A 16851-nucleotide genomic window follows, 5' to 3' on the forward strand; every position below is an offset into this window, starting at 1 on the left:
TAACCTGAGACAACTTGTGAGCACACAGAGGTTCTGCAGAGCTGACTCATAGCTTTCAAAAACATGTCATAAGACTAGGAAACTTCTAGACTCGAGAGACATGATAACAAAAAATAACAAATTATTTGATTCCATCATGAATGCTGGGTTGGGGAAAATTATAAAGCCAATAATTTTTATTTTATTTTTGCCAGTTTCAACTCAGCACTGCACCCCTTTTGTTCAGCTTTCTTGCTGAGCTTTTTTTTTTTTACCACTTGAGGCACACCCTAGTCTGGGTTTTTGCTGATTATTTGGTTTGTTTTAGAGATAAGAGCCTTGAAAACTTTTCTGCCCAGACTGGCTTTTTTTTTTAACTAAAAGCTCATTATGTATTTTTCTCTACAAGCATCAAGGCATTCATATCTTCACACAAGAGCCCTTAATCCTTCCATTTTTTTTACATTTTACAAAGTACAGAAATGATTTCACTGTTTTGACCTAATAAATGGATGAAAAAAATCTAAATAAATAATTGTTCACTATAAAATGTTTTCCTCTCCAGCTGCTCAATAGGCCTGTTTATAATTTTTTTTTTCTGATCGTAGAGCTTGAACTCTAGGTCTGGGTGCTGTCCCTCAGCTCTTCAGCTCAAGGCAAGTGCTCTATCACTTGAGCCACTGCACCACTTCCGGTTTTCTGAATTGTTTATTGGAGATAAGAGTCTCACGGACTTTTCCTGCCTGGGCTAGCTTTGAACCACAATCCTCAGATCTCAGCCTCCTGAGTAGCTAGGATTAAAGGTGTGAGCTACAGGCACCTGGCTGCCCAGTCTGGCTTTGAACCTTAATCTCCTCGTTCAGATCTCAGACTCTTGGTTAGCTAGGAGTATAGGCAAAACCTGGCTGGTAAAATTCTTCTTTGCATGTTTTAGATACAAATGTGTCAGCTCAACTTTCCAAATTTTCAAATTATAAACATGGTTATGTAGGAGAACATCCTTGTTCCAAAGAGGTATACCTCAATTGTGTGTGTGTGTGTGTATATATATACATATATACATGCATATACATTAAAGAAAATTCACAGTGGACAGGTCTAGGTCAAATAGAAGGAAATATTTGTACTATTCTTATATTTCCTCTAAATTTTAAATCATTTTAAAATAAAAAGTATTATTTAAATGGAAAAATAAAACACATTCATTTGAATTTAGTGAATTTGAGATGATTTAACCTACAATAGCTCTAATCCTAGTTAGAATTAGTTCAGTGGTGCAAAACTTTTCACACATGGAAATCAACCATCCAATTGGAATCTAGCCCAGAATTCAGACCACAGGAATATAAGCAGCTAGCTCCCTTTTTTTAACACAGTCTCCAAGGGTCAAGTTCCTATAACTCCCTCGCAAAATGTGTCAAGGGGACACAGATGATGGCAGGACCAGGAGGTTTCTCGTGACAAAGGGTAAGTACTGTTCAGACTCTTGTTAGAGCATGGAGACTTGGTGGACCTGGGCTATTCTATTTCTTCCTGTCTTATACAAACTCAGTATTAAAACACCTTGGAAAACATTGATGACTGCAAAGGTCATTGTGCTGTGGGATTATGCCAAGACGGTGAATGAACCTCAGGAGACCAATGCTGACTGCATGCTTACACATGCTTTACTTAGTTCTCCAACAAAATGTTAAGAACATCAACCAATATCCCAAATCCTACTTCACACACACACACACACAAATTGCAACTTAACCAAGGACATGCTCATGGCATCTTCACAACCTCATGTTCATTTGCTACAAAAAGGGTTAACAGCACCCTAGCTTGATGGACATCTTGTGGGGACTCAAATACAGGCTTCAATTTGGTTTCACAGGTTAAAAGATGCTGCAAACTGGTGAACAGTATTACTGTTAAGTGGCACTTTCTAGTTTGTATATTAATACAGCTTGATTTTTTTCTGCCTATGGTGATTCAAAAAAGCAATAGATCATACCTTTCTCTTTGTTGGTACCTTTGGCAGTGTTGATATCTGGGACACTCTCAGTGATGGCGACTTACTCTGCTTCAAAAGTTGGGACCGATTGGAGTTTCTCTGAGTGGTGTTCTCATAATCACCCATGTGCCAAGCAAGAAAACCACGACTCTTTCTTCCTTCAGTATCTAGGACAGAAGGCCTTGGTTGCCTGAAAGAACAAAAAAACAGGAAGAGTATAGAAACAAGGTCACCAGTTTTCTAATTCATGAGATTTTCCTGTTTCTCCTATGAATTGAGGTGGCTTCTGGCCACATGGTTTGTGAGAGATAAAGACCTGGTATCCTGAGAAGGTTCTGGAAGGTTTTTCCTCAGTCCCTACAAATGGCTGTTCAACTGCTGGAAATAGCAAGAAGTACCTACCTTCCCCATTGACACTTAGGTTGGAGACTTCTCACCAGTGTAGAAGATTCTAGAAGGGGAAGGTGGCATATTAAGACTGTGACCTGAGGGGCTGGGAAGGTGGCTCAATGGTAGAGTGCTTGCCTTGCATGCATGAGGCCCTGGGTTCGATTCCTCAGCACCACATAAGCAAAAAGAAAAAAAAGCCAGAAGTGGCACTGTGGCTCAAGTGGTAGAGTGCTAGCCTTGAGCTGAAGAGCTGAGGGACAGCGCCCAGGCCCAGAGTTCAGGCCCCCAGGACCAGACCCCCCCCCAAAAAAAAGACTATGACCTGTAGTTCTCAAAGACATAGTCTGTTGATTTCAAGGTCTCACAGACATTCAGAAAAAAAATAACACTAGCTTTGGACATTTTAGAAGAAAGAAAATCCATCTTCTTTCCCCAGTGAGATCCTTGGCAACATTCCCCAAACCTTAAATTAGAATATTAACTCCACCTTTGCCTTCACAACATAAAGAGCAACTCTAGGGAACAGACAGAAATAGGAATGTAAGGTAAGGATTTGCCATTTTGTTTGGGAAGCAAGGTTTAAGAGTACCTCTTAGGGCTTCTTACCCATTTTCCCTTGACCATGTTCATTGCAGCATTATTTACTATAGATAAAATATAGAATCTAACCAGATGCCCCTCAGTGGATAAATGGATCAAGAAAATGTGGTATATATCCACAATGGAATTTTATGCTTCCATCAGAAAGAATGGCATTTCCCCATTTGTAAAGAAATGGAAAGAGTTGGAAAAAAATTATATGAAGTAAAGTAAGCCAGACCTAAAGACACACAGGCTACATGGTTTCCCTCATTTGTAATAATTAGAATATGTCTATAAATCTACAAGTAAACCCAATGGAGACTTTATTTAAAAGAAAAATTTTGCCTGTTGTTCTATTATCTATGTCCATGTGCTGTGTTTCACTGTGTGTTGCCATTACTTGTGATAGTTCCTGCCTTAGCAGCAACCTCCTTTCTTGTCTGCTGGATCGAATCCTTTCTCTTCAGACTTTCTCTCTAACTTCCCTGAGGTATTTGTGATAATGGACAAACATGTATTCATCCATTTCCTTTGGGCTTCCAACATCCTCCCCCTTCCTCTCTCTTGCCCACTGAGTGTGTGTGTGTGTGTCCTGTGTGTGAGTGTGTGCATGTGTGTGAGTGTGTGCATGTGTGTGAGTGTGTGTGGGTGTGAGTGTGTGTGGGGGGTGTGTGTGTGATAAGAATTTTTTCAAGCCTTTGTTAAGACATATGAGGATCCAGACACTGTGCTGGTTTTTAATATACTACTTCTCATCTGCTTCACAATCCCATATCATAGGAATTATTTTCCACTTTTTACATCTCTAAGACCAAACAGCAAAATTCAGGGAAGCTGGAACTTAAGTTTGTTACATTCTAAACGTATTTATTAAAATTATAAATTTATAATTATAACATAAATTAATATATTTACTTCTATTTATATAAAAATTTATGCATTTATATATTCATATACATATATTAATATTTATATAATGTTTAAATATGACTGATATACAATATAAATAAATTATAAACATATAAATGTAAATGTGCATTATATACATAAATATATTTATATAGTACAACATACTTATATATTTAAATATTTGTAAATTTATATATATATTTATAATTTATACAACTTTTATTATTTTTATTGTAAAGGTGATTACAGAATGGTTACACTTACATAATTCAGTTGTAAGGCGTACATTTCTTTTTGAACAGTGTCACCCCTTCCCTCATTTTCTCCGTTTTTCCCTACCACATGCCCCCCCCTACCAAGTTGTATATTTCATTTTCAACATAGTGTCTACATCTTTTTTGTGTGTGCCGGTCCTAGGGCTTGAACTCAGGGTCTACATGTTATTCCTAAGCTGCTTTTGCTCAAGGATAGCTCCACTTGAGCACAGCTCCAATTCTGGCTTTTTTGGTAGTTTATTGGAAATAAGAGTCTCATGAACTTAAAACTACAATCCTCAGATCTCAGCCTCCTAAGTAGCTACAATTACAGGCATGAGCCACCAGTTCCTGAATCATACTCTGTATATATACATATATACTCACATGCATACGTATGTATGTATATATGTATATATGAGTCTGCTGGTACTGGAGTTTGAACTCAGGGCCCAGACAATGTCCTTAGCTTTTTTAGTTAAGGCTGGCACATGTGAGCTTCAGTTCTACTTCTAACTTTTTTTGCTGGTAAATAAGAGATAAGAATTTCATTTTCCTGATCAGGCTGGCTTTAGAAATTCAATCATAAAATTTCAGCCTCCTGATCAGCAGATTACAGGTATAAGCCCAGCTCATACTTACTCTTAATAAGTATTAAATTAGTTAATACTTAGAGAACACTTAAAAAAGTGTCTAACTTTTAATAAAAAAAATTTGTGTTAGCTATTTATATTATGATTATGCTCCTCAAGTCATCTTCCCTTGTCTATCCCTTCCACTGATTACCTGTGATTCTTTTGATATAACCATATACCTGAGCCCCCAGAAGACACATATGGAAGTCACTTTCCACACTTGCTTCTCCTCTTCCTTCCACATTCAGGTGCCTAGCAAGTCTCAATGAGTCCTTTGTGGCTCTCTCTTCACCTCACCTCTCCAATGCAGGCAATCTTTGTGTTCACTGCAGTCATCTGGCTGGCATTCTCTTCCTCCCTCTTTGTCTCCTTTTCCTACTATGCCTAAACCATAGGTTTGATTATAGTACTTCCTGTCTTGAGAATTTGAACAACAGTAGTTTACTTCCTGTGAAAATTGAGCCCCAGAGTTTCAGGATGGAATTTAAACCACAGAAGCTGGTTTCTGTGCAATTCCAGCCTAATTTCCAAACATCCCCAAACCCAAACTTGTATCAGTCAGCCAGTATCTCCTCAATATAGCACATCACAGAGCTTTACCTGCTCCTTGTGCTTGTTTGATTTGCTCCTCAGGCTGGAATTTGTTTCTTGTCTCCACCTCCATGCTATGTCTTAAAAACACAGCTCAAGTGTTTTTTCCCTAAAAGTCATCCTTCTCCATATCTGCCCACATTTATTCCTCCTCTTTCCCCCATAGAACATCATTCAGACTGGTGTTTTCATTGTCATGTTGACTCTCCCCATCAGAAAATCTGAGAGTAGGCTGGGCATGCTGGCTCACAGCTATAATCCCAGCTACTCAAGAGGCAAAAATCAAGAGGATTATGATTTGAGGCCAGCCCCGGCAAAAGTTACTAAGACCCCTATATCAATAAGCCAGGCATGGTAGCACATGCCTGTCATTCCAGTTAGACAGGAGGAGTAAGTGGAAGGACCACAGTCCAGGCTACCTGCAGACAAAAATGCAAGACCTTATTTGGAAAACACCACCAAAAGGGCTGCAGGCTTTGTTTAAGCAAGCAAGTGGCCTTCGGTGAAATGCCAGCACTACCTACTTCCCCTCTCCCCAAAAATATTTGAAAGAGGGAAAAATCATTTCTTTTTCTTCCTTTTTTTTTCAATGTGGGGTAAATGGAACTCATGCCTGACAAGTGCTCAACCACTCCCCAGTCTATTTCCTACCTTTTATATGTGCAGTGTCTATAGTTCCTGACTTATAACATATTGTCAGTCCATTTTGCTAACATCTATAAACACACAAAATCCCAAAGCTTTTTTTTTCTATTTCCAGTGAAAGCTTCTAACTACATACAATAGAGAGGGCAGTAGAACAGATTTTCAACTTGCCATGTCCTTTACTAATGGAATTATTATTTTCTTTTTGGCAGTCCTGGGTCTTGAACTCAGATCCTGGGTACTGTCCTTGAGCTTCTTTTGCTCAAGGCTAGCATTCTACCACTTGAATCACAGCACTGTCACTTCCGACTTTTTCTGTGTATGTGGTACTGAGGAATCGAACCCAGGACTTCATGCATGCTAGGCAAGCACTCTACCACTAAGCCACCTTCCCAGCCCCTGGAATTTTTTTTATTATTATGTAACAATGTTGAACTATTCCTTAGAAACTACTGGCTTATTTTTGAGAAATGACCAAAATTTTCCCCACAGCCAGGACAGCAGAGAAATAGGACAGAAGATGAAATAGGTCTCAGCATCAATTAGGAAATGACTGGCGGGCCTTTGCTTATATAAGTGTCTGAGCAGAGGGGGAGGCTTGACTTTCACGTGGATGCTTCTGCCAGAGGAAACTCTTAAGTGCTGACAGCACTACAGCTCCTGGTGGGCCTGAGACTCAGCTGGGGCCTTGTGGCTCAGTGGCAGCTGCTTGATTCATGAGCAGACAATTCAGTGAGGTCTCAATGTTTGAATGAATGTTTACTTAAGTGATTCAGAATGGCTGGATAGCATGGAGCACTGAGCTCCCAGTGTTGAGTGCACAGGAGACACCCTGCTTCTGTTGGTCTTCTGACCCACAACTTCTGGCTTTAGTTAGTGGACTAACAATAGTTCCAATAAGCAATAGAATGACTCTTTTGGATTCCAAAGTTAAATTTTTAAAACTACCATTTAAGCTAGGTACCTGTGGATCATTCCTGCAATCCTAGCTATGCTGGAGGCTGAGATCTGAGGATCGTGGATCCAAGCAAGCTCAGGAGGTAAGGTTCATGACTTAGTGGTAGAATGCCAGCCTTGGGTGAAAAGGCTAAGAGACAGAGCCCAGGGCCTGAGTTCAAGCTCAGTACACACAACACACACACAGACACACAGACACACACACACAATTACTGTTTAAGTTCCAGTGAGTCAGCCTAATTGCCTAATCCACACTGTAATTACAATTACCCACTTAGAGTTCAGATAAAGTAGGGAAACTTCCCTTCGGGGCTTTGCATCCCCCCAGCATCATAAGGTGATGTCACTATAGGTTAGTGTGACTACTTCATATCCTGATGTGACTTGCTCATATGAGGTCAAGTGACACATCCAGACTGTGACCCCAAGGCAGGATGATCTTTCTCTCAGCCAGTCAATTTCTTCAGGGTTTGCCATCACAGTCACAGCTGTCTGCAATTTAATTTCTCCCAAGTGCTAAGAAGCCATTGGTGGCACATGGAAAATTTTGAGGAAGACAGTTAGGAACCATTGGCAGGGTCTGTGCTGTCTGAGAGAGTAGCTTTCTTCCCTGCTGTTTTCTCCTAGGAACATTTGCATGGAAACCTCTGTTTATGTGGGATTTTTAATTTTTCATTTATAGTACAGTCCATGCCTTTGGCCAGATTCTTCCAGAACTGACAGGAGATTTTAAAGATGAGCTGTTTCCCAGTTCACTTTTCTCCTGTGGCCTTTTGCATAGGTGTTCACATGCAGCTGCACAGGAGCAGGGGTTCAGAGATGCAGACTGCCTAACCCCATAAGCACCCCCAACAATGCCCTCCCTGCAGCTGCCCAACACCTTACTTCAACACTAAGCTGTTAGCACATAGGAAGAGGCATGGGTCAGCTTTAGATGCACCATCTAAGAAGAGTCCTATATAAGCTCCTTCAAACCACAGAGCTTCCCCTTCTCTCCTGACCCCACCCAATCATAAATGACAATATTCTGCCATGTTTGCTAAGTGTCTCATCTTTATCCTCTGAATAATATGCATTTAATTTTGGGTCAACAGTCACATAGGCAGTTAAAAACAAGTTTCAGCTGGGCTCTAGTGGCTCATGCCTATAATCCTAACTACCCAGGAAGCTGAGATCTAAGGATGGTGGTTCAAAGCCAACCCAGGAAGGAAAATCTGTAAGACTTTTATCTCCAATTAATTAATAAAAATCTGAAACTAGAGCTGTGGCTCAAAGTGGTAGAGCACTAACCCTGTACATAAAATCTCAGGGACAGCACCCAGGCCCTGAGTTCAAGCTTCAGGACTATCACCAAACAAATCAACCTCCTCCCCCCAAAAAACAAAAAAAAACAATCTTTTCAGCTGGACACTGGTAGCTTATGCCTTTAATCCTAGCTACCAAGAGGCTGAGATCTGAGGATCAAAGCCAGCCTGAGAAGGAAAATCCATGATACTCTTATCTCCAATTAACAACCAATAATCTGGAAACAGAGCTGTGGTCAAGTGGCAGCCTTGAACAAAAAGCTCAAGGACAGTTCTCAGATCCTGAGTTCAAGCCCCAGGATTGGCATATATACACACACCCTTTTCCCCACAATAAATTTTTCAGAGAACATCCCCAAAATGCAGCTTAAGATTTCCCACTGTCTTCTCTCTTGCTGTACTTTGTTAGCTTATCTTGGAGGGTTTATCTATTTAGCTTTACATCTGTATGACCTTTCTCCTCCTCCAAGAATCATTATAATTAGTTTGCTATATCCCATTGCAGAATATCACTACCAGTACTACACAAGACATTTTACTGTTCATTTTGTTCTTTGTATATATGTGCTGGTCAGGGGCTTGAACTCATTCTTATGCACTTCACTTGGTTTTTTCCACTTAAGGCAGAGCCACAGCCTTCCTTGAGCCACAACTCTATTTCTAGCTTTTTGGTGTTTAATTGAAGATAAGAGTCTCATAGACTTTTTGGCTGGCTTCAAACCACTATCTCCAGATCTCAGCCTCCTGAATAGCTAAGATTACAAGTGTGAGACACCCAGCACCCAGCTTATTCCTACTTTAAGCCTCTTGGAGAGCTGCATTGTTCAGTATTAAAAGGCTTGCCTGACCTGTAGGGGCCCCAGTTGATCCCCAGAACTGGAACTACCTCTCCGCACAAAAAACAATCTCTTAGAAGAACTCTTCTCTGAGTTAAACCATTAGCTGGAACTGAACTTGGGTTAAAGTCTGTTATAAGATTTGAAATGACTTGCTTTGGTAATGCAAGCCCCTGGTTGCTAGAAATAATCACATGCAGCAGAGCCCTATTTTCTCTCTCTCCTTTGCTGTCTATTACTGTCTGTGTCCAATGCCCAGCAAGGGTGGAGGTGGAATCCTGAATTCAAGGAGGAGTTGATTCTGGATCATGTCTTTCTGAACAGCTGCAGATTCTAAGAGAAATGTCTCCAAGACCTTAGTTCTGTTCAAGGAAGAAAACATTTGTCCTGCTGCCCACCATGTAATCCATCCTGAATTTTAATGAGTTAGCCTTTAAGCTACTAGACAGAAAACAAGCTGCCACATTCGGTTTAAACCCTGCTATCTTTGCGCACTGTTGCAAATGTATTTATTGTCAAATATGTGGTAATTGTGCCTTAAGTGAGTTTGTCTAAATGTGTGAGATCTCAGCTCTAAAGATTACCAACCAGGCTGTGGCAACATCAGTGTTTTGGCTCCTATATTGACATGGCCATTGCAGGAGATGCCCCTTCCTGTGGTCTGAGGTGATCTGCTGTCAAGTCGTTCATTCAAACTAGAAATGCTCTTTCTATAGCAAGCAGAGAACATTGCCAAGCTGAGCTGTGGTTTCCAGCCTCCAGCGGACCTCCAGAACTTCAGCACACAACAGCAATTCCAGCACATATTTTCTACCCCCTCCAGCATCCCTTGTTTCGTTTCCCATGATCAACATTTGACAGTATTGAGTGTAGTGACACAGAAAAACTGGATCCCAAGCCTGAATTGGGCCCTTTGTCTCTATGGTCTTGAAGAACAAGTCACAGATACAGAGGGAAAGGCAAAATGGCAAAGACTTACTGAAGACAAAGATAAACAGAGCTCCTGCTAGATACAGAGGTCCCAAACAAGAGCACTGCATTGTGCAGGGGTTAACAGCTATATGATTCTCAAAATCACTGGAGAGTTTATGGCCCTATAAGTTCCTAGACCCAGTCAAAGGCTCCACACAGCCTTCACCAGCTCTTCATGCATTGCTCAGCCCCTTTGACTGGGTGCCCTCTCCAGTGCTCTGGGTCCAATCAACCCATTGTTCACATGCAAGTTTTTCATGGACAATGGTCCAAAACATGAGGTTTTAATGCAACTGCTCAAGGCTCTGATGGTGTCTAGGGACCTGCATACAAGACTGCTCAAGGCAGTAGTGAGATGATGTCTAGGGACCTGCATATTAGACTGCTCAAGGCCATGATGAGGGATGCAGAACTTCTATGGGAGGGAACCTTTGCCCTGTTCGCCTAGCTAGGCTTCTTTTCTGCTCTCAGTACTGAGCTACTGTTGAATTGTACAGTTAAAAATGACTAAGAGTAGCTGGTTGCTGGTGGCTCATGCTTGTAATCCTAGCTACTCAGTAGGCTGAGATCTGAGGATCATGGTCCCAAACTAGCCTGGACAGGAAAGTTCATGGCACTCTTAGCCCCAACTATAAACACCAAAAAGCTGGAAGTGGAACTGTTAGAACATTAACCTTGAGCACAAAAGCTTAGGGACAGAGCCCAGGCCCTGAGTTCAAGCCCCAGGACTGCACACACAAAAAATAGTGTCTATGAGTAAATTTCAAGTGAAATCTATTTTCCCACCATTTCAAAAACTTGTATACACAGAGACTCCATACAAAATGCCAAGGCTGTCAGGTCTAAGTAAGCTTCATCATTCCACCTACCCCCAAAGTTGTCCAGAAAACACCCCAACTCCTATATACAGATGTTCTAGCTCCTTCCTTTCGGTACTGTAAATGAAGGAATCTTCTCCAAGCCAAGGCACAGATATTGTATTCACTGTGCTCTTCCACAAGGGTAGAACAGCACTTGCCCCAGGACATTGTTCTCACATCCCAAACAGACTCCTCCTCCCTCTACTCCACTCACTATTCATTTCCAAACCTTTGAAGGCCAGGACATTGCTTGTTTATTCCACTTCACCTCTCATACCACAAGGCTTCCTCTGTTCCTCTTTCCCTTCCCTGCCCTATTTTTGTCTATTCTCACTTAGGTCTCCAGCCACTTTCTATCTGCTTTCTTCAGGAGACATTGTTTTGTTCATAGCTGCTTCTTCTTCTTCTTCTTTTTTTTTTTGGTGCTTGACTGCCCAGCAAGGGCAGGGGCTTGACCCAGGGCCTTGAGCTCTTGCCTGGCTTTTTCCACTCAAGGCTGGCAGTCTACCATTTGGGCCACATTATACTTCCAGCTTTTTGCTAGTTAACTGGAGATAAAAGTACAGTCATCCTTTGCTAATCCTGTTTCACTTATTATGGCTTCATTGTATTGAGGGTTTAAAAAATATATATCTGCTGGGCACCGGTGGCTCATGCCTAGCTACTGAGGAGCCTGACATCTGAGGATCACAGTTGAAAGCCAGTCCAGGCAGGAAACTCCGTGAGACTCTTATCTCCAATAATCCACCAGAAAACCGAAAGTGGTGCTGTGGCTCAAGTGGTAGAGTGCTCGCTTTGAGCTGAAGGGCTGAGAGACAGCACCCAGGCCCAGAGTTCAAGCCCCATGACCGACAAAAAGAAAAAAATATATATCTAATTCTGTATTAAAGAGTTTTCACTATACAGTGGGATTTTGTAGTATATGGGTATCTATATAAGATTTATGATTTTCATTACTTTTGCCTAAAAATTCAAAACAATATAAAATATAAGTGTTAATTCAAAGACATTGGAAGAATTAAGTGGAAATAAAATACATTATGTATTTCATCAGCAGAGGAATATAGTACTGTACACAATGAAAATGCACTATGCCACTACTGCTTGTACAAGTTTGCCAATGTGAGATTGTACACGGCACACTACTGGCTGATGGAATGGAAGGTGACTAACTACAGCACTGTGTTCTGTAGGCTGGGTACTGATTAGCTCAGTGATAGTAGCACTGCTCTCTTTGCTCTCCCATACTGTGCCCATATGTTCAACATCTCTCCTTGTCCACTTCACATCAATGTCTGATCGCTGTGCAGTGTTGCTCTACTGTGTTGTATTTTTGTGAAATTTTTGTAAAAGTTTGAATTTATTTCAAGCCCTATGATGCCACCCAAATGTTCTGCGCCTTCTGAGGCTTCTGTGAACCCAAGCACTAGAGGAAGATGCCATCAAAGAAAAGGTGGGACTTCTTGACATGTTAAAGGAAGGCAAAAGCTACATAGCGTAGGCTGCCATTACAGGATCCACAAATGTACTGTTACTACATAAAGAAAGATGAGAAGGAGTCTTATGGAAATGACTTTTAACAAGACTGCAAAGAGGATGGTCACTTTCCATAAAAAAGCCATTATGAGAAGAGAGTCTGCATTGGCCCTCTGGATAAATGACTGCAAGAATATCTCACTAGATACCAACACTGTCCAGATGAAGGCCAAGAAACTTTTTGATAGTTTTTCCAGAAAACCCAGACATTCATGATGGTGATAATGATGGTGAGGATGAGGACAATGCAGAAGCAGGATGGTGGAGTGCTTCTTCCAACAGACCAGCCCCATTCAGTGCCAGCAAGGGCTGGTTTGACAAATTTCAAAGGCACTTTGGATTCAAGAGTGTTTCTCTGCATGGAGTAGCTGCCTCTGCAGAGAAAGCTGGAGCTGAGGAACACATGAACAACATGTTCAAATCCATCATTGAGGAAGGGGGCTAGGCTATAAGCCTGAACAATTTTTTTAACATGGATGAGACAGAGTGAGCAAGTGAAGAAGAAGATGAGGAACAAGACAATCTATGGATTGGAGAAGAGGAGGCGATTGGCCTAACACCGATGGTCTTGCAACTGTGGTCAGAATGACCAAAGAACTTCAGCGAGAGGCTGAAGAATGGGATCCCCAGTTGCTTCATTTGCTGCATTTGTATGAGTGGTATGTCCATTTATTTATTTATTTATTTTTGGTCCAGTCATGGGGCCTGAACTCTGGGCCTGGGCGCTGTCCCTCAGCTCTTCAGCTCAAGGCTAGCGCTCTACCACTTGAGCCACAGCGCCACTTCCGGCTTTTTTCTTTTTGCTTATGTGGTGCTGAGGAATCAAACCCAGGGCCTCAGGCATGCAAGGCAAGCGCTCTACCACTGAGCACCTTCCCAGCCCCTGGCATGTCCATTTATAAAAACCTTTTCATTCAGAAGAAAAAGCAGCACCAGCAATTCTCTATAACTATGTTCATCACTTAGATGAAGAGTAGCAGAAAAAGAAGTAATGGTCCAAGGTGAAGACACTGTACCACCTGATGAAGCACCTGATGAAGTGGTGCCTTTAATAAAGTTGTAATGCTCTTCTTGGCTGTATAGTACATTCCTCTTATCGGCATCACCTTCATGGTCATCAGAACTGCACAGCTGCATAATTCATGATCTTCATTCAAATTGTAGTATACTTCACTGGTGAGTACCCATATGGAATTGTATATGTTGTTAAAATTATGTTGGTTTCAGAGTGTAGAAAGTGTTTAAGAGCATATGAGATGTTTATAAGAGTGTGGGAAAGATTAAGAGAGTAAGAAGGGTTTATAGGAGGGTGAAGGGTTTATAAAGCCTTAAAATATAAATAATAAATACAGTGTTGCTATTTTATGGATTTTCATCTATCGCAAGGGTCTTCAGAACATAACTCCTGCAATAGGTGAGGGATTACTGTATCTTAGCTTTGTCTGCTGGGGCTTTGAAACGTGATTCTCAGATCTTAACCTCCTGAGAAGCTTGTATTATAGGCATCAGTCACCAACTCTCAGCTCATTCACATCTAATTTAACTTTGAACATTGGTTTTTCAGACTTCCACGTGTGTCTACTCTAACCTTTCTTTCAAAGCAATCTGAGTTTGGGTCTGAGTCTGAGTTTCCTACAGTTCTGCCCTTATTTTTCTGGTCTTCCTGTTTCTTATTCACTCACATATTTTCAAGAACAACAAAATTATGATCATACACCCTTTATACATTCCTTTATCTAGCTTCATGCATTGGGTACCTGTGCCTCATTCATGTCCAGGGATTCCTCAGATCCACCTGGACTTGTCATTGCATTTTCCTGCATTAAAGATAATGTTCCAGTGTTTGGCCTGGGCTGGTCCACTGCCAAGTCATTCGTTCAAACTAGAAGTGAGAGTTCCCAATGGTTCTATCATGCTTTCAAGCTCACACTCAATATATAAGTATTTTGCCCTTAATAACTCTACAGTCTGTTCCCTCTTCACTGTCTTGACTCCTACTCTTCCAAGTGGCCACATTCACCTAGTTTCCCTCACTCCATCAGGCCCCCTTCACAGCCATAGAAACCTAATCAACTTCACAGTAGAAATCTTACTATGAGTAAGGGTAGGTGCATAAAAATTTAAACTCCTCCTGGAAGCTTTCCATTCTTTCAGTAGTTAATTTGCCCCTTTATGTGTGTGTGTGTATGTGTGTGTGTGTGTGTGTGTGTGTGTGTGTGTGTGTGTGTGTGTGTGTACACTAGGACTTGAATTCAGGGCCTCATGCTCTTGCTTAGTTTTTTTCTACTCAAAACTAGTAAGCCACAACTCCACTTCTGGCTTTACTGATTAATTGGAAATAAGAGTCTCTTGGATTTATATGCTTGGGCTGGCTTCAAATGATGATCCTCAGATCTCAGCCTCTTGTGTAGTAGGATTATAGGTGTGCAAAGCAGTGCTTGGCACCTCTTACTTCTTATTGATGTCACCTTCAATACTCTGAGAGACCCGGCAGCACTGAAACATTTCCTGTGTCTATCCATTGTCAGTTTTTGGCTTCAGTTACTCATGCCCACTCTTCCAGCTCTTCCTTTCCTGCCTCACTCCCTGACCTCTTCCTAGACTCTTCCACAGATAGCCTCCATGCAACCCCTCCTTGCCCTGCACTGGGTTGTATATAGCAAGCTATCCCTTGTTGTGTTGTGTTGTGTTATCTGTATCTCCTTCCCACCACACTGTGAGATATTTCATAGAAAAGACAAACTTCTAAAACAATTTAATTTGTCCACTAAATAATGTCCAATTAACTCAGTGTATACATTTTTCAAAAGTCAGAACAAGACATGTGTTGTTCTTTGAAAATAGAAAGGATTAGTTGAAACAAATTGAACTTCAAGAAGAATACATATGCTGAACAAGAACTTTACTCCTGAGCATTATTAACTTCAGTACACCCCAAGCCTCAGTAGCTCTTTTCTCAATGACTTTAAGCATCATATCCAGGTATCCTGGCTATCTTCCTCTTCGTTGTGCTCAGTGACTGCACATTGAACCTCCAGATAACACTCAGGGATGACACCCAAGCAGAAGTTGATGCTGCTGATAAAAAATAAAATAAAATAAAAACAAAAACCAACTACTGAAAGCTAAAGTTCTACCAAAAATGTTTTTAAATTTTTTTTTGTCTTTTCTTTTTTGGTACTGTGGATCAAACCTAGGATGTTGCACTTGCTAGGCAAGCACTTTGACACTGAACTGCATCCCAGCCTTTTAAAACGGTTTTGATTCCTGCCTAGAAGATTTCTGGAAAAACAAAAAAGTTTTTTCATTATTATTGTTTTCGAACAAGAGGGCAAACAATAGATCTCAAATTAGTCTATTGTCTTTAGTGTTTATAATGCACAACAAAAAATTACAACACATCTATTTTGAAGTGATAGTTTTAAACATAATCTATTCTTCTAGTCTTTCCTCAACTCTCTGAAGATGGAGATCTACCTAACTATATCCCTATGGGTCAGATGTGGGCCATGATTTCCACACATTGGCTTTTAGTTCTTAAAATATGTGAAGCAGAGGCTCAGAAAGCCTCTATATTTTATAAGATTATAAGGATTAATTCTGAGTCTATCCAATTGCAAAGCTGACACAAAGAATCTTTCATTAGTAGACACTGAGGATTATGAATAGGCTCCAGAGAAAAAGTGAAAGCAATAATGATTTATAGAAATGATAGTGATGCACACTAATGGGCTGCGTGGTTAGTCTACAGCTTCATTTGCTAATAGAGACATGAGCAAATCACTCATATAGATGTGTGAGTGTAAGTTGCCATCACCAGAGTGTTTGGCTTTACCAAACTAAGCCAATGACAATGAAGTTCAAACTGAACTTAGGCTTTCTTTTTTCCTGCAGTTTTTCCAGTGCACAAACTCTTTGCCTGATTCAAGTTCATTTTAACTCATTTATTTACTTGTACTTTGTAGTCTGTACTTTCATTTAGTTGACATAAACCTTTCTGTGAGGCCCAGTAGCGGCTTCCAGGACAGCTATAAGACCTTTGGTTCTGATGTCTACAATACTAAGAAAATGGAGCTCACAGACAAGCTCCCAGGTATCTCATCTTTTCTTTTTTATTGTAAAGATACTATACAGAGGGTTACAGTTACATGAGTGAGGTAATGAGTACACTTCCTCTTGAACATTGTTACCCCCTCCATTGTTTTCCCCCTACCATCCCCTCCCTCCTTCCCTTCCCCAAGGTTCTTTTTTTTTTTTGATTGTGATTAAGTGATTACATAATTTCCGGAAATTCACAGTATTGTGGAATAATGATGCTCATTTAAAATCACAAGTTCATTCTAACTTTCCTGGAGCAAATTGTCTATCACAGTCTGTAATATATAACGGTGCTCACATGTTA

At 40.8% G+C, this 16851-nt stretch overlaps 1 protein-coding gene across 1 annotated transcript in view; it reads right to left on the reverse strand.

The window, feature by feature from the left end:
• Positions 1 to 1746: 1746 nt before the first annotated feature.
• Positions 1747 to 16851, reverse strand: part of LOC105995907 (chromosome unknown open reading frame, human C4orf45) — a 51435-nt gene continuing 36330 nt past the window's right edge. The window contains exons 4-5 of the mRNA XM_013029818.1: positions 1979 to 2168; positions 1747 to 1869 (exon numbers count right to left, since the gene is read on the reverse strand). Coding sequence (XP_012885272.1) covers positions 1747 to 1869; positions 1979 to 2168 — 313 coding nt within the window. The remainder of the gene's footprint in view (positions 1870 to 1978; positions 2169 to 16851) is intronic.

Source organism: Dipodomys ordii, unplaced genomic scaffold (genome assembly GCF_000151885.1).
Source record: "Dipodomys ordii isolate 6190 unplaced genomic scaffold, Dord_2.0 Scaffold123, whole genome shotgun sequence".
NCBI lineage: Eukaryota > Metazoa > Chordata > Mammalia > Rodentia > Heteromyidae > Dipodomys > Dipodomys ordii.